At 40.3% G+C, this 15,698-nt stretch overlaps 1 protein-coding gene across 2 annotated transcripts in view; it reads left to right on the top strand.

The window, feature by feature from the left end:
• Positions 1 to 15,698, top strand: part of LOC147027142 (trypsin-2-like) — a 55,528-nt gene that overhangs the window by 18,521 nt on the left and 21,309 nt on the right. The window contains exons 1-3 of one of the 2 annotated variants that reach the window (XM_085883318.1): positions 4,653 to 4,764; positions 9,720 to 9,867; positions 12,241 to 12,491. In XM_085883318.1, coding sequence (XP_085739444.1) covers positions 4,725 to 4,764; positions 9,720 to 9,867; positions 12,241 to 12,491 — 439 coding nt within the window. In that variant the 5' untranslated portion in view covers positions 4,653 to 4,724. Of the gene's footprint in view, positions 1 to 4,652; positions 4,765 to 9,719; positions 9,868 to 12,240; positions 12,492 to 15,698 lie in introns of those variants that run through there. The other variant, XM_085883317.1, reaches the window with a different exon arrangement.

Here is a 15,698-nt window from a genome sequence, read left to right as displayed (position 1 = left end):
ACCCTGCAGTTCTGAATGATCTTCCAGTGACCATCAATGGGCACATGGTCAATCTCAGAACAGAATCCAACTCTCGAAAATAAAATTAAAGGCTAGAAGCTTTGTGAGGACATTTTCCTGTTCAGATATGGAAATGCATCCTAAAATGGAAGACAAGAAGCTTTGGAATGTTCAAGCAGAAACCAGATTCCCAGGAACTGGCACTCTACCACTGGAGGCAAGTTGGTGGGCTGTGTATTTTATCCAAGCTTATATCTGGCCTTGCTCCTATCCTTGCCATCCCCTGTCCATCCACCTCAAGTCACACATTTCTGAAAATCCCGTCACCTGCTCACTCCCCAAAGTCAAGGCTTGCTGCTCACCGACATTAATTTGCCTCCCTATTCTCTTGATTTCGGAATTGCCATCCTGTGTCTCATCTGCATTGCTCATTATTACCTCATGCATTCACCAGGCACATCCATGATCTCTTCTGCATACACTGGGCCATTGATACTAGTTTTTGTGTTATTCCTCACTTACTATGTGTATACGTCCTTCCTCCACATACCCTTTGGAAGTTTGTAAACCTGCTGCCCTTTCACGTTTTGTTTCTCCATGAGCCATCCTTGTATCATAATGTGTATAATACCATTCCTTAAGCCGCTGTCACACCTTGACGATTTAGCCAGCGTATGCCGACGTATGAAAAATTTGTCTAAAACGCTGGCACACATCGAATATGTTATGGGTAAGTGTTGTATACGTTAAGAGCACGCTGAAGCACGCTGGCACACGTCAAATACGTTATGGGTAAGTTTTGTACATGTTAAGAGCACGCTGAAGCACGCTGGCATACGTCGTAGTACGCCGAGCTCGTCAACAAATTTTAACATGCCCAAAATTTTTCGACGTATGCCAGCGTATGACTCACACGTTCCGCATACGCTGGCCATTAGTTTTAGGCACGTTAGGCGATCGTTGACACACATCGACACACGTTACTTGTAAGTTACTCATAAGTCGAAACACGTCGAGGTAATGGTTAGCGTCAGTGTTCCAGACTCCCTGTTTTTTATTTTTTTTTTCGGCATGACGGTGATGTTGACACTTCGATTTCTAGTGCGGTTATAATACAATATAATTAATAGGCTGCCGCTCAACGATTTAAATCATAACCGCACTGGAATTCGAAGTGTCAACATCACCGTCATGCCGAAGAAAAAAGAAAAAAAACAACATGGAGTCTGGAACACTGACGGGTTCCTCATGTGAAACCCATTTTTATATACCAATTCCCCTAAACGCTGCCAATACGCCATTATACGGTAGCTGTAAGTTAGAAACACGTTCAGTAAGTTCGGTGGTCACCCAGAAGACGTCAAATACATCTACCTACGTCAATATGCATTGGAGATACGTTACACAAAGGTTCAAAGCACGTTACTCATAGGTTCAAAGCTACTCATAGGTTAGAAATAAGTTTCGGGTATGCTAAACATTACCTCGACGTGTTTCGACTTATGAGTAACTTACAAGAAACGTGTGTCAACGATCGCGTAACGTGCTTACAACTTATGGCCAGCGTATGCGGAATGTGTGAGTCATACGCTAGCATACGTCAAAAAATTTTCAGCATGCTTAAAATTTGTCGATGTAATCGGCGTACTATGACGTATGCCAGCGTGCTTCAGTGTGCTCTTAACGTATGCAAAACTTACCCATCATGTATTCGACGTGTGCCAGCATATTCGGCAAATTTTTCATACGTCGGCAGACACTTGCTAAAATGTCAAGTTGTAACAGCGGCTTGACACTTCGATATCTCGTGTGGTTATGATTAGAATTGTAGAGCGACAACCTTTTAATAGGCTACGTCACGTGATCGTCGGCGATACGCTGCCATGCGCTATGCATACGTTAGACTATCGTTGGGCATAGGTTGTGAACGCCGACAACACGCTAAGCATTCGTTGGTATACGTTATCGATTTGTTATCAAAACGTTCTGTGTACATTACTAATACATTATGCAGACGTCCAACTCGTTATGAATATGCCCAAAACTGGAAAAAAAAAAACATCATTAGTTCAGCGTACACCAGCGTTTTACATACATTTTGATACGTTGCCATACGCTGGCTAAAACGTCAAGGTGTGACAGCGGCTTTACATGCTGTAAATGTGCATAGAGATGCCAAAGCAGGTTTCATTGGCAAGAAGTACAGTCCTGGATGGGTTGCCACTATGACACAGGTTACCCGGAATGGTTATTACCCCAATACACTGGTACTCATTTTGCCGACCTCTAAAGGTGACAGGCTGAGTCAACCCTACCTGCTGTTGATTCAACGTTCGACAGGGGCTCAAACTCAGGACCCTACGGTCCCAAGCCAGCCACCCTAACCACTAAGCCAACAGGCTTGTTTGTCTGTCTGTCTGTGAGCAGGATATCTCAAAAGGTTATGGGCGGATTCAGATGAAATTGGGTGGACATGTTTGGTGTGTGACGGCGATGAATTTCTTCGATTTATGCGAGTATGCAGATGTGGATACTACAATTTTTTAAGTGATTGTTCACAATTGAGAAATATGGCCAAAAAAACTATGTAGCGCGATATATCAGTATTTGAGGGATAGGTTATAACAAAACTTGGTGGATGAGTTGGGTAAGTCGCTGACAAAAACAAGCAGATTACATTTTAGTTAAGGTCTGCATTCAGATCCAGCCCATCAGTGAGATGAGATACCACACACAACATCTTTGCATAGAAAATAATAATAATTTTTTTTTTTTCCAAAACGATAATATTAACAGTGAAAAGCACAGAAAGCTTGAACAATCGTTGCAAGTTTTTTCTCTATGACTTACTCGTTTATCAAGCATTTTAAGAACTGATTTCTGTGTCGACTAATTACTTGGTTGAATAACAATACATTTATGCTGGAAAAAAAAAGGAATAAAATAAACAAATGTTGGGACAAAATTGCTGCGGAGCCAGGGGTGCCTTAAGAATGGAATGCAATTCGATAAACCAAATTAGTGACGGTGCAAACTTAGACTTTTTTTTGTATACCAAGTCGAGGCTTGTTTAAAAGCTAAAACTAAATGAACAACACGAACAAAAATCTCCTCCTCATGTTTTTCGTCTCCATCGGTGTTTTAATCGTGCCATGAATATTCATGTTCAGTGGAACAAAAGTAAACAGATCAATAAACCTCAACCTTGATATCTTTTTATCATCTATTATTGTAGACTTTGAACATAAATTTCCATTTATTCATCGACCTATCTCATGATAACCAACTGTACAAACATCTTTGTCCAATTTGTCCAAAGTTTGTATTCCATGTGCGTGGTCTCCCAAGTAGAGGGTGGCCTAAGAAATGACATTTATAATTGAAATTTAAATATTTTATCCAATAAAAAGAGAAAAACGAAACAAACCATGATATGAACACTCTGAAAAGCATAGAAAGTTTGAGCAATTGTTGAAAGTTTGGTTCAATGCATTCATCAAATGTGAGCCCGTGAGATGTAAACTAGGCGAACGCACATGCATGGTGAAAGTGAGTTAAGTGCGCTAAAGTAATCTTTCAAGGCCAATGTACCTTTGGTGTTCATGTCAGTTCAGAACAAAATATTTGATGATGCTGATATTTGTTCGATGATAAATGTGAGATTATAAATGGAAGCCTGAACTTTGACGGTCTTTGTCTTAGAACTTGCATCATGTTGGATGACCCGGTTTACCTCTCAGTGGGTCAAATGCTGTTGAAGGAAAACTGTTTGGTTATAATTTCAGTGGCTTCAATTAACTGGGTCAAATCTGAAAACCCGGGCTGCAGGGATCGCTCAGATAGAGGTAACATGCTCACCTTTGAGTGGTGTGGTATCTTTTCAATTTCTGACCCAACTATAAACTGTCAACCTGGTGTTTAGAAGACATAGTGTTGCACCAATGAGAGTGCACTGTTCATCATATGCGATATGAAGCTTGGGACACGATTGCTTGCTGGCATTCACAAGCAACTTCAACACAAAAGGAGGCCATTAGGCCCATCATTCTTGCAAAATCTTCCAAATATTCATGTAACCCTAAATCTGCAATGTTTCTAGATACCGATGCAATCCTAGTTTAAACCCACCGACTGTCTCTGCTGCCACCCATTTTTCAGGGACACCATTCCAAGCCTTAATTACTCTCTGAATTAAAGATCCCTGCCTTACCACTGTCTGAACTCTTCTCCTCTATACTCTCAGGTTATGGCCTGTGGTCCGATCACTGTCCATTCTGCTGAAACACTCATCTGCGCTTATTTTGCCTGTAGCCTTCCTTGTCTTAAACATCTTTATCAGATTGACATATAATCGCCTCCATTCTAGTGTAAAGTCCAGTCTCTTTCAGGCACATTGGATGCTGATACATGTTAACGATCCTTCAGTGTCTTTCACAAAGAGAAAGCGGTTTTCGCCACCATCCTGGCCAAATTCCTGCTATTTCTGCCACTGAGATGGCAATGGTAAACCAGTGGCGTGCAACCTGCCCTCAAGAAGTCCACGAAAGAGAAACAGAGAAATCTAAACAACCCTGAGAATAGCACAGCTGATGGAGATCCACATCCACAGCTGCTGTGACAATAGTGATGCAGTGGAAGAATGGTGATAGCAATCACACAGCATGGTGCATAAATAGGGACGTGTATGGCACGACATCCATTCCCCGTTGTACATTCATCCAATAATGCAGTGTTTGATCTTTGTGTTGCTTCTTGGAGCTGTCGGTGAGTTTCTGCTCATTTTTCTTTCCGCACTGCTTGTGTCAAGGATAATAATGTCGTTTTGCAGATAACGTTACAAGCGTCAGTACTTGTTGAAGAAATGTCACATAGTCAGGCTGGGATGTAATCGGGTTTATTGCGGAGACGGAAAACAACACTTGGTACAAGATGGGGATCACCCGACACACACGGCACGTGCACCCTCTATCGGTAGATGTCAATACAAAATCCAGCACAAACTAGCAAAGCATCGTTACCTTCTCCTCCACTGAAGGTGGATGGATGTTATGTTTTCACCCCTGTGTGTTTGTTTGTTTGTCTGTCTGCCTGTGAGCAGGATATCTCAAAAGGTTAGGGGTGAATTTGGACAAAATTGGGTGGACATGCTGGGTGAGTGACAAGGATGAATTGATTTGATTTTGGTGAAGTTCTGAATTTAAATACTAGGAATTTCAAAGTGATTCTTCATCATTGAGAGGTAAGGCCAAAAACGATATATACCACAATATTCCAAAAAGTTAAGGACAGATTTGGACTAAATTTGGTGGACATGTTGGGGATATGACACAGAAATATTAATTCGATTTTTGTTAAGATCCAGATACCGATACTGGAATTTTTCAAGTGATTGCTCGCAATTGAGAAAAATGGCCAAAAACAATATATAGCACAATATTTCAAAAGTGGTGGACGGGCTATGATGAAACTTGGTGGATGATTTGGGTCGGTAGGTGGCCAAAGCAAGCCGATTAGATTTTGGTTAAGGTCCGGATTCAGATCACGCCTATCAGTGAGATATAAAATGTAAACTGTTCAGCCTTGCAGAGGTATCCTCTTCACTTTGTGTCGTTGTCGTCTTTTCTCTTTGATTATCAGTTTTGTTTTTTTCTGTGGTTTATTAACTTTATGATCCATTTCTATCTCTCATGCTCTTGTCTTTGCCACTGAGAGTTTACATCTTCCCTTGTGTTTTTATCCCATCACTATTCTTTTCCATTTACCTTGCTGTTTGTATATTTTATAATAAAAATATCAGTTGCCTTGTAAGGTACTTCAACATTGGACTCGGCCATTCGGCCCATGAAAACCTGTGCAAGGTATTACCACCATCTCATGGTTGTTTGTTTGTGCTCCATCGTTTTTAAATGCTGAGCATCAAGCAAGGAAGCTGCACATACCATTTTTTAAGTCTTTGGTATTATTCAGCTGGGGTTCGATCCACCAATCTCCCATACTCAGAGTGGATGCTCTATAACCATGACACCACCAGGTAGACATTTTACCCCACACACTTGAAATGTAAAGTGGGTTTTTCTGTCTCTCTACAAACGTCAGTTTATGATCGAGGAACAACTTCATTCAAATTGAATGTTATATTTTGAGCACAAATCGGAACATGAATCAGAAAACATGCCTGTAGTTTTACAGTAATTTGCCTCTGAATTTGTCCCAATCGAGCATCCGCAGAGAGGAGTGAGATAATATGTTTCACTTTGGCTGCCTGTCTGGCAATCAAAGAAATTTGAAAATCATTCAAAACTGGAAACTTGCTGTTTTTAGGGATGTCATAAAGGACACAAAGAGGCACGAATAACTCAAGTAACCTATTAAATAAGGCGGTATAAAAGACACTGCATCAACGGCGGTAAACTTCAGGTGTGTTGGTTTTTCTATGACCTTTAAAATCTTTGTTTTATTTCAATTTAATTACATGCTTGAACACTGTAGAACAAAAATGACATGTTTTCAAAAACCTTTGAAAACCCTTCCATTTCGCAGAAGGCCTAATTGACCAAATTTTACAGCATTTTACGTCATCATGACCAATCAAATTTGCCGCTCACAGGCCCCACCCATGTCCTTGTCTCTCAAGACTGCACAGGGTATGGTGTTCCATGAACAATCAAGTTGTTTCAATGTTTCTTTTCTCATCACTGTGATGATTGGTGGAACACTTTTGGGTCATTTGCTTTTATATATACGTACATATAATTTTTCATGTTATTTTTGAGCCTTGTGTGTATATATATATATATATATATATATATATATATATATATATATATATATATATATATATATATATATATATATATATATATATATATATATATATATATATATATATTGAATCAAATCACATATTTCCATGGATTTAGAGCAGAACCGGTCATGAGCAGGGTATCATTGTGTTAAACCAGTGGGACATCTGCTGAATAGCAGGAATCATTGGAGGATGAGGTAGAGCAAGAAATTGTTCCATACATTGGAGAAAACAAAAATGAATGATTGAGGTTGGGAAAATATATTAGATTTTAAGAATTCTGACAGGTTTTGGGGTAGGTAGGTGACTCAACAGCTCAAGTGATCTGAATAACCTGTAATTGTTCAGAATTTCAAAATAATTTGACTTCCAGGAAGATGTAAAGATTCACGATGTCTAAGGGCCGCCGTACACTAACTAACCAATGTTCGTCGATGCAGCACAACAAGATTGTTTTGTCGAAGACTGCCATACACGAAGCGACTGTCGATGACACTATGTTTGTGAAACAAAATGGGGATGAAAGAAATGCAGGAGAGGATAAGAATGGTGAAAGCTCTGAGCACTGCTGCTGTGGCAACTGTGCTGGTATTCACCGATGGCATGCCAGGAGAAAGAAGAGGTTGTGGCTGAAGCCCTTGGAGGAGAGATGGCTGGCTCAGGGAGCGTTCAACAACTTGCTCGTGAAACTACACACACACACACACACACACACACACACACACACACACACACACACACACACACACACACACACACACACACACACACACACACACACACACACACACACACACACACACACACACACACACACACACACACACACACACCTAGTAGGTATATGTCAATGCAATTTTTGTTATTTAAAGTTGTTATAACTCAATGTGCCGAGAACAGCACTACTTAATTTTTCCTAAAGGTTTGTAAAATACATTAAATAAATAAAGGGCAGGTTCAGGCTGCTATATTGCAATTTCATAATACCTTTTTGGGATTCAAATTTCACCAAAGTTACAACTATTAAAAAAAATGCTGCAGAGAGATATGAATGTGTCATTGAAGCTACGGTCGGAAGCTCGTGAATGCTGAAATTTAATTGTTCAATACATTGTGCCGCTTCAGCTATTGTATGTTGCATGATTGTCGAGGATAATTTGTCGTAAAAGTTGAACATGCTCAACATGCTCAACATGTTCAACATTTGCGATTGTCACCAACACACCAGAAAAACTAGTTGATGAGAATTTTCAACAGGTGAACATTACACAACTATCAAAAACTGTCGACGACCACCTTGTTTCATTGCGTCGTTGAGTGCGAAGAGGCCCTAATACATCTCTGAAAGAGTTAATGCTCCATGCCTTTTCCATCTCTCAATTGCATTCACATCAGAGATTAACATCAATTCTGTTCATGAGGTGTAAAGCTAGATGACTTAATTTACTGAGTCACAATGAAAAAGAGGAAAGCGATAGCATAAAAAGGCACGACCAACTACTGCAATTGACTGGTCAGGGAAGCTGAAACGTTGTTCCTTTGTGGTTTCCACCTGTTAGTGGCAAAGGGGGTGCCATTGTTATGCCTTCACGGGCTGTGTTTTGGGGTTGTCCATCTGGCTGTGCATCTGTCCGTCAGTGCGTGCGTGCTAGCAGATTATTGTTATCATGATTACATGTCAACTGCTGAAGGAATTTTCACCAAACTTGGTAAAATTATAGATTACTCAAACATGAACTGCTTCGATTTTGGGGGGTCAAAAGATTAACGGTCCATGGTCTTGTGACCTTTGTTTTTAAAATTTTGTTACCACAATAACCTGTGAACCACAGATGGGATTTCAACCGCACTTGGCAAAATTATTGACTGTAATACAAAGATGAAGTGATTCAATTTTGGGTTGAACTGGTCAAAGGTCATGTGCACTTTGAAAATAATTTTACAAATCATAACTCGAGTTAGAAGTCTCTCTCTCTCTCTCTATCTCTATCTCTATCTCTATCTCTATCTCTATCTCTACCTCTATCTCTATCTCTATCTCTATCTCTATCTCTATCTCTATCTCTATCTCTATCTCTACCTCTATCTCTATCTCTATCTCTATCTCTATCTCTATCCATCGATGCATTCATATCAAATTATATTTTCATTTTTTCTGCTGAATCATCTATGGCAGACAATACCGGTATACAAGCCAGGTATTTGCCCTGGCCCCTCCTAGAAAATTTTACAACACACAGAGGTCCCAACAAACACAAACACATGATAAAACAATGACAATCTTTCCAGTCAAAGGGTAAAATGGTATTGTACAAGTGACCAACAGTCTCAATATGCTCACAGAAATGGTCACCAAGCGGCACACATTAAATGAACTGTTGAGATGAATTTCATGGGGTCTGTCTGTATCCCTATTTGTTGTGTCCCATCCAAGACTTTGAAACCTTAACAGCCCACTACATTGAGTGCTGGTACAAAGGCTTCACACACAAATTAATTCTCATTACAGAGATCAATTAAGGATTGGATTTCATCACATGGGTTGTTTCACATTGATCTCAGGCTCATGTGGAGTAGCTTGTACATAAATCAGGTTCATAACCAAGATATTAGTAGACATCAATATACTTTGACGTGAATTACAAGGACATTAATTAACAATGGACAGACATATATTGAGCTTGAACCAGCATTCCATGCATCATGAGTCAGTGGTTCAGATGTGAAGGCGAACAGGCCAACCAATTTACTTTATCACTTTACTTGTTTTTAGCAAGCTTCGGTTTGAAGAGGCAATGGGCATGCTTTGGTTTTCTTTTGTACAGAATTGTGCAAAATCTTGGATTAATTGTTTCGGGGGGATTTGCTGTCTATATATTGTCTTTATACCCTATTTTGCTATCTCTCTTCCCAGCTGCGAAAGATGACCGCATCGTGGGTGGTTATCAGTGTCCCACCCATTCACAGCCCTGGCAAGTCTCGCTGAACTCCGGTGGCCATTACTGTGGAGGCTCATTGATCAATGAACAGTGGGTGTTGTCAGCCAGTCATTGCTACACGTTGTAAGTAATCAAGAATGGCTCACAATCACATTGCCTTTGGATCAGAAGTGGAAGAGTTAGTGATGTACAACATTAAACAAATAGATGGTTCTATAAAGTTCCATCAATCTCGAATTTCACATTAAGCAGTCGATACATTGTTTGTCATAATGGGCAAATCTTTCTGGAAAATTATCTTTATCACTTTGCAGATTATTCAACCATGTCATACAATTCCTTCAAACAGTGAAAGATTTACTCGAGATATTTTCTTACCTGCTGAGTGGGAGATGGGAAGGAAGTGGTCAGCTATCAAGAATATGAAATGCAACGCTTAGAACTCCTCTAAATTAACTGTTTTTACACAAAAATCACATGGCTACCCGTTCAATCCACCTCGGTGATCAACCTCCAACAAAGGCACATTCCTTGTCCTATAGTATCCGAAGACTTGTCTGAGGCCTGTCACATCCAATGCTGGCCTCAAGAGCCAGGTGGTCTTCACAGAGCTCAGCACTTATTATGAGGCAATTAGTTCCTAACAGTGAACAAGACATGAGTATATATGCACTGTGTGAAGGAGGACAGCTCCCCATGTTGGCCTAGTCCTGTTGCATCTTAGCTTATTCTCCCCTAGTGACAGCGGAACATAATTGGAAAAGATGTAGCTATGTGCAGGCCCCTCAGGATAATTTGTACCACTCCACAGCCGGATTTAGCACATTAAGTACTTCTCTCACAGCTGGTCAGCCTTTTCAAATATAGTCTCACTGCTTGCTTTTATAATTTTGCTCACTTTTCTCCAATCTTATGGAATTGCTTCCCTGAGTCCAATCTTGCTCTTTCCTCCTGTCCTCAGATGGTGGCATACTGCCATCTGGTGTTGTATCCACTCCAAGCCTGGATTATTTATATTCTCGCTTATCTTTCCCCTCTGTGTGCCTGCATGTGTCTTTGACAGCAATTCAACTTTTCCTTGGCTGTCCTATATTTTTGCATGCTCCTCATTCAACTGTGCTCTTCTATCACATTGTGCTATGTGTCTGTCTGTGTCCAGATCTCTTTACCTGTTTGTCTGTGTCCTCCACTCCTGCATTGTCAATTTGCTGGCTGAGTCTGCTTGCTCTTCTACATGCCCTGACCTAAAAACAAGACTCTCCTTCCATTATTTTAAACAGAAATTTGTGTAATAGAACATCAATATCTGAAAAACAACACAATATAATGAATTAAAAAATCGAAATACAGGTAGTCATTGATTTTTTTTGCATTGCAGCTATTGTATAAATCAAAACAGCGTAGCTATTATATACATCCCACAATGATGACAAAGTAAGTTTAGTGGATCTATCTCGATATTCTTGTCCATGTGATTGTGATTGAGCAATGACAGGGGATTGTTTACTGAAAGAAGAAACAGAATCAAGATGGAAGTACAGTATTCACAAAATTCTCTTCTCAACCTTGCAGTTAGGGTGCTTTTGCTTTGTGGTTTAGAAATAATTTATCATCTCCATTTTATTTGAAAATTAAACTTGGATAGTATGCCGGTGTGAATTGAATTTGCAATTGCACAAACTAATTTGCTGTTGCCTGCCTTGGGGTGCTATATCACATGAAGTGTTCAGTCATGGAATCAAATGGAAGAGCAAGAAGGAAACTGAAGAAGTGAAGAGCAAAGATGGAGTCATCAGGAGGAACCTGGGTAGGATTTGGGGTTCAGCCGCTACTCCGCAACCCTCAAACCCACCCGGGCGCAGCCAAGTGAGCCTCATGGAAAATTTCTGCAAGAAAGAATCCACTTCTCCTTTAGAGAGACAGACAATGGAAGAGAGAGAAATAGAGAGTAAAATAAATGAAAGCGAAGAAAAAGCAAGAACCCGGACAAAAATATTTGAGGAGTGACTCACCAGGCTCAAACGCAGCAACATGTACAAGCTACCAGAGGTCTGTCAGCAGGGAAGCACACTCCACACAGCATCAGGATATACTACAAACATAATGAAACGGTCGACCAAGAAAGACCCCGAAGAAGTAAAGAGCAAAGATGGAGTCATCAGGAGGAACCTGGATTGGATTCTCGTTTCAGCTGCTACCTGTCAGGTTTCAGCTGTCCTTCTTTGTATTCCCTTCTGAGCACTTACCATACATCACACTTTTCCATGAGCCTTAGATGTAAAACTAGGAGAAAAGAAAAACAGCACAAGAAAGAAAAAATATGACAACAGCAGGAGTGAGGCCTACAAGCCAATAGGGTTATCAATTTTTTTTTTCCTGACTGCATAATTTTTGTTCATTTTGTTACCTCTATAATAAGTATGTAGATGTAGTTAGTGTTTAAAACATATAACTCTCTAATAATATTTGTGTCACATAAATGGTGTCACTGTTTAGGCCCGACAAGTTTGCGATCCATCTGGGAACCGACAACCTGTGTAATGAGGGAAACACTGTGCAGCACATTGGAGTTGAAAAAGCCATCAAGCATCGCCACTTCAACCCATATACCCTAGACAACGACATAATGCTAATCAAACTGGCACATCCAGCCCAACTTAACAACTATGTGCAGCCGGTGCCTCTGGCGACGAGTTGCTTGTCTGCTGGAACCATCTGCACAATCTCTGGTTGGGGTTATACACTGCGTGAGTACATACCTTGATAAGTTAACTGTAAACACAATTGATGTACAGAGATGTACATTCTGTAAAGAGAAACTCAGGTTTTTAATAAATTTTTTTATTCATGTTCTTGGCTCGTGGAAGAGCTATAACACAGAACAAAATCAGGGCAAAATACACCGAGGGAACAGCAGGAGAAAGAAGAAACACCAACAGCAGGGCGGAGGGAGAAAGTCCGTGGAGATAGACAAACAAGGAATACAGGTAATGATGAGGGGTAAGGGAGAACACAAGGGGTGAACAATGTAGAAACATAAGCCAAATTTTGGGAGGGGTGTGGGGTGGCTTAATGGATGTAGAAAAGATCATGACTTTGGATGGGGGATGACTTGAGATGGTGGTGAACAGCTGTGTTGAAGACCTGGAGGGAAGAATGACATTGAATAGAGTGTGTTAGGTGGTTCCACAGGTGCGGGAAAAAGAGGAATAGATGAGTGGAGGTGAACCGTGATTCTGGATTTAGGCAGTTTCACAAGGAAGGGGTTGTTGGTGGACTGTGTGCATCCTGCAGATACCTGGGGGGGGGGGGGGCAAAGCATGGAAGGGGCAGAGGGTGCATGTCCAGAAATGAGGCGGAAAAAGACAGAGAGACCACTGACCTGTCGACAATGGCCAAGTGAGGGCCAATAGACCGAGCTTCATCCCGAGAGATTCTAATGCTATTGAAGGCCTTTGTTTCTTTCGCGTCAAGTTGAGCAAGATGAGAGGTAGTGGAGCCAGACCAGAGGGGAGAGCAGTACTCCATCAAATGTGCGGCAGGGGAGCCAGCCCAGAAAGAAGAACAGTACTCCATCAAGCTGTGGATGAAAGCCTGGTCGGTGGATAGGAGCAGGACTGCACGATGGAGGATGCCCAGTTGGCACCTGGCTTTGGATGCCAATTTTGAAATGTAGTTTGTGCAAGAGAGATCATGGCTGAGAGTGAGTCCTAAGAGTTTGAGTGATTGAACCTCTTAAAGAGGTTTGTTGAGAAAGTAGATGGAAGGGTTTGCGGTATGGTCCTTTCATAGAGAGTGAATGTGAGGGATTTGTCAGTATTTTGAGTATTTGACCAGTTTGGGATTTTGTCAAGGTCTGAGGAGATGGAAGAAGGTGCTGCCTGTCTGCCTGTCAGAGGGATGAGGGATGTCATGACAGAGAATGGAGTCATCAGCAAAGAGATCGAGAGGATTTTCCAGAAAGTCAGTGAGATTATTGATGAAGATTAGGAATAATATGGGTACTAGAACACTACCTTGTGGTACAGAGTGAGCTAAAAGGTAAAATGAATGAATTGAGTATTCGATGTGATTACTATCTGCAAGTTTACTTTCCAACATTGTGTGATATAAGAACAAATATGCAATCAGCTAAACTCGATACAAATCATGCTTCTTACCTGTGCTTTCTCGATTATTTGCTGTCATTTGCTCAATACTTCTATCATCATGGAGTACGGTAGCACTCCATATCGAGGGATGATATGGGAAAAAATAGCCGCCCATTCAAATGTGCATACATAGATAGGCTTATAAACTACTACACAGTGAGTCGTAAGCATTTAAAAGCCATACATTTCATTCTCGAGTGTTTTCTGAATTACCAAGACTTAAAAATATGCCAGAATATATCGCTAAAGTACCACATCGAGAGATCTCTAAAACTCCAATTTGTACTTCTTCTTCTTCTTATTATTATTATTATTTCTTTTCTTCTCTTTATTCTTCTTCTTCTTCTTCCCCTATAAAAACAATGTAAAACTGTAGCCCAACCTTCTTCAACAACTACTGAAGCTATGATGGTGATTCCAACCCAAGGAAGTTACATTGTCTCTGGGCTCATGCATGCAACCCAAAATTTAAAAACATATAAAACATTAAGTGTTTTATTATGAAAATAAATTAAGTGTAAATGTGGACTCGACCAAACCAGGCCAGGATTGTGGGAGGGGGAGGAAATGGACAGTGGACAGAACCATTCCAAAAGTGATAAATATCAAAACAATTCCCTAAATCAACTGAAACAAGTATTAAAACAATTCAATAACATAGATACATTTAATCCATACCAAAATAACGAAATATATAAAACATTAAGCATTTTATTATTTTTTGAAAATGATAATCGCATTGTTTCACAAATGTTGTAATTCACATAGTGGACTGAACTGAACCAAAAGCCAGGATTGAGAGGGGGGAGGGGTAAATTTACCAGAAGCCAAATTTAATAACAGACGAGCATAACCCGCGCTCTGCGCGACATGTTGGGGTGGGTGTCTTTGAGAAAGGAACTGATGCAGAGTATCAGGAGTAATTTTACTTCAATGCAGTAAGTGGAATACGATTTCACTGTTTCAGAACCATTTTATTTACTTTTTTTGTACCATGCACCTCATATGGTCTTTGAGATAATGTAAGCCGAATATCACATTACTCGAGCGCAGAACAAAGTCGAAGATAGCGTGACACGAAACCACAAACTCGAAAATAATATATAACATGGATTTAATCCATACTAAAATAACAAATCATATTTAGCATTTTATTACTTAAATTTTCTTTTTTAAGTATGAAAGCTGGGATGTAACCAAAACATGTCAGGATTGATAGGGTAAAAATCATTGAACCATTCACCATGATATCCCAAAATAAACAGAAACAACTGTTTAAAACATGTAAAAACATGGAGGTATGGTATCCATACCAATGTAATCAAACATTAAGCATATTATATTCACTAATCCATCCATCCATCCACTGGGACCATACTCTGTACAGAGCAGCAGTGCTGCCGAAACAGTCTCCTGGGCTATTGGGCACAATCTTGGACAGGTCACTACTCCAACACATGATACTCAAATGGTTTAATCATCTCAGCAAGTGAGTACTCATTTTGCCAACCTCAGAAGGATGACAGGCTTTGTCAACACCACCTGGTGTTACTTCAATAGCCAAGCAGGATTTGACCGAAGGACCCTAGGATACCAAGCCGACCAAACTAACCATTAAGCCAACACCAGCCGCATAAATTTGCAAATATTATGATAGCTATTTATAATTGCCTTCAAAAGAAGTTGCAAAAATAAAAATCATGACACGAACTGATGGGAAGCTCAAAATTGCTTGGTCGAGCGATTGTGAATCCCGGCGCTGTCATCTTCTATCCCCAAAAACGATACTGCTCTAATGGGTTG

The sequence above is a fragment of the Eptatretus burgeri genome, chromosome 5 (genome assembly GCF_056783735.1).
Source record: "Eptatretus burgeri isolate ZD-2024b chromosome 5, Ebu_testis_v1, whole genome shotgun sequence".
Lineage (NCBI taxonomy): Eukaryota > Metazoa > Chordata > Myxini > Myxiniformes > Myxinidae > Eptatretus > Eptatretus burgeri.
This window is presented reverse-complemented; position numbering and strand designations above follow the sequence as displayed.